The sequence below is a fragment of the Amblyraja radiata genome, chromosome 13, assembly GCF_010909765.2.
Source record: "Amblyraja radiata isolate CabotCenter1 chromosome 13, sAmbRad1.1.pri, whole genome shotgun sequence".
Taxonomy (NCBI): domain Eukaryota; kingdom Metazoa; phylum Chordata; class Chondrichthyes; order Rajiformes; family Rajidae; genus Amblyraja; species Amblyraja radiata.
In genome coordinates this window covers 40,424,363-40,430,362 of record NC_045968.1, presented here as the reverse complement: position 1 = coordinate 40,430,362, position 6,000 = coordinate 40,424,363, and the positions used below count along the sequence as shown (strand labels likewise).

General features: G+C 42.5%; 1 protein-coding gene across 2 annotated transcripts in view; it reads right to left on the bottom strand.

The window, feature by feature from the left end:
- Positions 1-3,682: 3,682 nt before the first annotated feature.
- tmem145 (transmembrane protein 145) overlaps positions 3,683-6,000 on the bottom strand; it is a 47,982-nt gene continuing 45,664 nt past the window's right edge. For both annotated transcript variants that reach the window (XM_033031874.1, XM_033031875.1), the window contains one exon: positions 3,683-4,177. In XM_033031874.1, the coding sequence (XP_032887765.1) occupies positions 4,160-4,177 (18 nt within the window). In that variant the 3' untranslated portion in view covers positions 3,683-4,159. The remainder of the gene's footprint in view (positions 4,178-6,000) is intronic.

Below are 6,000 nucleotides of genomic sequence, written 5' to 3'. Positions count from 1 at the left end.
CAACGCTGCCGTTGATTGACAGCGCCTTCAGCCATACAACGCCGGCCCCTCGTCCAGCCCGACCTATAGGAGCCGTCGGGAGGCGGGACCAGTGCGGCGCCGGCCAGTGGATGCACCGTGGCAGCCAATCGGTGATGAGCTGCCATTCCCGCCGCCCAGCTCTTAAAGGTGGGATGTTGACAGGGTCAATATTATGAAACATGATCAACATCTTCTAACTTCTTCATTTTATCTGACTTGACAGCTGTTTTTACTTGCCTTTCCTGCCTGCTGATCCACAATGCAGAGAAAAGACACGGCAATGTTTAGATTTTTTTTCAATTTCTACTGAATTAAGATTTTTTTTGGGGGGTGGAGGTGGGGAATAGGTTAATAATTGCATAAGAAGGAACTGCAAGATGTAGGTTTGCGCTGAAGATAGGCACTAAATGCTGGAATAGCTCAGCGGGTCAGGCAGCATCGCTGGAGAGAAGGAATAGGTGACGTTTCTGGTCTGAAGAAGGGCCCCGACCCGAAATGTTACCTATTATTTTATATGGATGTATGGTAATCTAATTTCTTCTCTATAAAGCACTTTGACTACAACTTGATTTGATTTAAAAGTGCTATATAAATAAAAATTACTTATTTACTATTCTTTTTCTCCAGAGATACTGCCTGACCCGCTGAGTTATTACAGCTTTTTGTGTTTATCTTCGGGTTTATTATTGTCACGTGTACTGATGCACAGCGAAAAGCGTTGTTTTGCATGTTATCAGATCAGATCAGATAATACTAGTCATAAATACAATCAAGTCAATCTCAATAGGTACAACAAAGGGGAAGATTGAGAGTGCAGAATATAGTTCTGTATATAGAATATACAGAATGCAGAAAAAGGTCCAGCAGAGACTGCACTTCCTGAGGGTGCTCAGGAAGAATAACATCACTCGGAGACTGCTGCTGTCATTTTATCTGTGCTCCATTGAGAGCATCCTAACATACTGTGTATGCGTTTGGTACACCAGCTGCACAGCGGCTCAGAGGAAAGCGCTCCAGAGGGTCATTGACAACGCCCAGAGGATTGTCGGCTGCCCCTCCTTACCTTGGAGGACTTACACAGTTCCCGCTGCATCAAAAAATTCCAGAGTATTATAAAGGACATTTCCCACCCCGGACACTCCCTGTTTGAACTGTTGCCGTCAGGCAGACGGTACAGATCTACAAGGACAAGGACAAACAGACTTAAAAACAGTTTTTACCCCACTGCTATAAAGGCACTAAATGTAGCCGCCAAGGAACGCAGGGGCGATACATACTAAGGGACTGTGGTACACTGTGAAATCGACAGAAGGATGTAGGGTTGGGTGTTTATGCGTGCTATTTTCATATTTATTTTAGTTGTTTATCTTTTTTAAATATTTTACCTTGTATGTATCGTTAGCTTTTAGAAATGTTTGAATGGTGCACTGACTGGCTGACATTTTTAAATTTCGTTGTACATGGTTCATGTTACAATGACAATAAAGAAACTATTCTATTCTATTCTATAGTTCTCAGCATTGTAGTGCACCAGTTCCAGCGACAAAGTCCAATGCCCGCAATGGGGTAGAGGTGAATCGGGCAGCACTTTAGCTTATGGGAGGACAGTTCAGAAAACTGATAACAGAGGGGAAGAAGTTGTTCCTAAGCCAGGTGGTGCACACTTTCAAGGTTCTGTATCTTCTGCCCGATGGGACTGGGGAGAAGGAGGAATGACCAGGGTGGGATAAGTCTTTAATTATGTTTAAGAAGGAACTGCAGATGCTGGAAAATCGAAGGTAGACAAAAATGCTTAAGAAACTCAGCAAGTGAGGCAGCATCTATGGAACGAAGGAAATAGGCAACGTTTCGGGTCGAGACCCTTCTCGACCCGAAACGTTGCCTATTTCCTTCGCTCCGTTGATGCTGCCTCACCTGCTGAGTTTCTCCAGCATTTTTGTCTATCTTTAATTATGTTGGTTGCTTTTCTGAGGCATCGTGAAATGTAGATGGAGTCAATGGTACGCAATCTAGCCTGTGTTATGGACTGGGCTACATACACCACTCTCTTCAATTTCTTGAATCGAGAGCACATCTTACCATGGAATTCACCAGAAACTGTAGTTATCATTGGCAATAACGTTGAGAGCCTGCTGAATGAATGAAGGAAGTGATCCTGGTAGAAAGCATTGGTTGGATGATTGAAAACCAAAGCAAGTTTAGAGGGTGGACAGAGTCAGTGCATGTGAAGACGAACACAAGGACCCTTCTTCAGATAGATGAAGTCTGAAAATTGTTTGCAGCAATTTTTGATTAGTAATACTTTGTTTCACTGCACCAGGGGTGCTGAAATAACTGGGATGTTGTTTTAAAATTGACAGTAAATATTATATATGTCAACAAGTTCTTGTCCTAAAACATTTCAGCAAACAGATTGGCACAATTGTTAAAATTCTAGACTGTACATTCTCACTTTTTTCAAAAGTATTCAAACACAAACCCCTTACAATCAGGTAAAAACAATCTTTTTGTATGGGATTCTAGAGCATGGGCAGATTATAGAGTCATACTGTGTAGAAACGGGCCCTTTGGCCCAACGTGCCCACACTGAACAACATGTCCCATCTACATTAGTCCCACCTGCCTGCGTTTGGCACATATTAAACAGAAAAAACCCACAAAAGATTGTTAGATTGTCTGAAGAAGGGTTCTGACCCGAAAGGTCACCTATTATTTACCGCCAGAGATACTGCCTGACCCGCTGAGTTACTACAGCAGTTGTGTCTATATTTGGTATAAACCAGCATCTGCAGTTAGGTCATAGGAGTAGAATTAGGCCACTCGGCCCATCAAGTCTACTCCGCCATTCAATAATGGCTGATCTATCTCTCCCTCCTAACCCCATTCTCCTGCCATCTCCCCATAACCTCTGACACCCGTACTAATCATTCACTGCCCCGGTTGAGATTCCTTCCTACAGATTGTTAGAACAAACTGATGAATGGCAAATGACAATTAATGGAGATAAGTACATGAGAATGATATCTCTGGGCTTCAGGGGCTACTGGATCAAAAGCACACTAAACCCAACAGGGCTGGTCACAAAGCAGTAAGGAAGTCAAACCAATGGCAAGAGCTGTGAATGCAGGAGGTAATAAGACTACGAAAGACAAATTGCATGGCTGCACTCGTGTGTAATTCTGGACATATATTACAAGCTTATTCAGGCATTGCAAGCAGAATTTAAGCAGTGTGTTCAATTACTATTTGCAGAGAGGTCTCTGAGCAATGGCCCTTTTAATGTGAGCAACTTCTACTTACACAAAATGAAAAATAGTGTAAATATTCAGAGAATCATGCTACATCAATGCCAGGAGAAGTATAGAATCTATAAAGCCCCTCTTCAACTAAAAATCATGCATTTATTGCCACTTCTTGCAAAAATGTACAGTTTAGAGAACAGCGGCACAGTAACGCAGCGTTAGAGTTGCTGCTTTACAGCGCCAGAGACCCGGGTTCAAATCTGAGTACAGGTGCAGTCTGTACGAAGTTCTCCTTATGACCGCGTGGGTTTTCTCCAGGTACTCCGGTTTCCTCCCACAATCCAAAGACACATAGGCTTGCAAGTTAATTGTCCCCAGTATGTAAGATAGAACTAATGTACGGGTGATTGTTAATGAGCACGCTGACATGGTGGGCTGAAGGGCCCGCTTCTACGCTGTATTTCAAAACTAAGAATTCATGAGTGTTTTCATTAGTGTTCTATTCATACAGAAGTTTTTAATAGCTTATCTGTAAACAAAGATAATTCCTATTCAGGAAGTTGAAGTTTCATGATATATGTCATCCACATTCAAACCCTTGCTTTGAAAAAAATGTACTGTCTTTCAATTATCGACATAATAACAAATGTTTCACCATGATAACGTCAATATTTATTTCCTGTGTGAGAGAGCATGCTTGAAGTACAGAGTTTAAATAATAAGTGGGGAATACATGAGATTTCTGAACGTGGTGTGCTGATTATGGCCGTAAACTCGGACCAACTACTAACAATAATGCTGTTACATTGGACATTACACGTTCACTTTTAGCATAGGAGTTGCATCCAAACCAATCCGCGGCTTTGCTGTGAGTGGAGATCTTAGTGACTTCTTCATTAAATCTGCAGGTTTGTCTCAATTAAACAAAAAGAGAAACAAGTTAATACCTGAACCAGACATTACATAATCTTAATGGTTGCTAACTTTTGTGTCAATGGAAATATTTTCCCCTATTTAATTTAACATAAACCTTCGTAATTTCGAACATCATTTCTGAACTTCTCTTTAACCTTGTACATACGTTTCTCCAAATTCCCCATGCTGGCAATCATAACGCAAGTCACAAAGCTCTACACAATAAAAAACAGAAAATGCTAGAAATCCTCAACAGGTCCGGCTATGGAGAGAGGAAAACTAGATTAATATTTCTGGTCAGTTAACTTTTATTAGAACTCTTATTAGAGTTCTAATGAAAGATCCTTAACCTGAAACGACCCATGATTCTCTCTCGACAGGGCCTCTTGAGTGCATCTAGCATTTTTTCACATGCTTATTTTTCACCAGGTTTAAATTTCCTCTTTAAATGCAAACTGTATATGCTGTATATATGGTAGAAACAAAGAACTGCAAATGTCAGTTTATATCATAGACACAAAGTGACCCTGAAGAAGGGTCTCGACCTGGAACATGTCCCATCCTTTTTCTCCAGAGATGCTGCCTGACCTGCTGATTTACTCCAGCACTTTGTGTCTATCTATGGTTGACAATATATCATGGCTGACAATTTAAACTTATTGGAAATGTAATACTTATTCTATTTTCTATAATATGTCTGTGGTAAAGTACTTTTCAAAGTACTGTACTTGAAACCTATGAGGGTAGATAAACAAAAGATGGTAGATAAAACCATGGGACCTGATCAAGTATTTCCGAAAACACAGTGCCCTGACTGAGAGGGGGTGGGAGAGGACAGTGTGGAGAGCAATATCGGCAAGGTCTTCCTTTTCCCCTCTCCACCATTGCCAGAGTGAGGCCCACTCAGACTGGAAGAACACCGCCTCATATTCTGCTTGGGTGGCTTACAACCCAACTGTATGAACATTGACCACCAGTTTCAAGTAATACCCCCTACCCCACCTCTTTCCTCTGCCCCACCCACACTAGTGCGCACCCTTCTCTCCACCATCCCAGGCACGCTGCTCCTTTCCCCCATGTACGTTACTTTCCCAACCCCATTCCTATCTCTCATTTAAACCCCTTTCCTACTTCTCCTTCCACCCATATCCTTCCCTCCAGCATTAAATTGCTCCCCTTCTTTAACTAACACTCTTTTCTCTTCTTTTCACCTCTAGTCTTTGTAACCATCTTCCAATCACCCCCCAATGCATATCTACCTATCACTTGCCAGGCTTTCCTTCCCCGCCCACTCCACTTCTCTTTTCCACCTTCTTCCCCTCATTTCAACAGTCTGAGGAAGAGCCCCGACCCAAAACGTCGCCTGCCCATTCCCTTCATAGATATTGCCAAGCTTCTGGTTTCCTCCAGCACTCTGTCTTTTCGTAGGGTTGGGTAATTAAGAATTAGAAAGCATAGGTTTAAGGTAGGAAGGGAAAGATTTAATAGGAACCAGAAGGCCAAGTATTTCACACGTAGGGTGGTACATATATGGAATGAGTGGCCAGAGGTTAAGGCAGGTACAATAACAAAAAATATTTGGACAGGTACATGGACAGGAGAGGGTGAGAGATATGGGTCAAATGCAGGCAGCTGGCACTAGCTTCGATGGGCATTTTGGGCAGCATGGATAAGTTGGGTCGGTTTCCATGCTGTATGACTCTTATGTACGACACGGTGGCGCAGCGGTATAGTTGCTGCCTTACAGCGAATGCAGTGCCGGAGATCCGGGTTCGATCCCGACTACGGGCACTGTCTGTACGAAGTTTGTATGTTCTCCCCG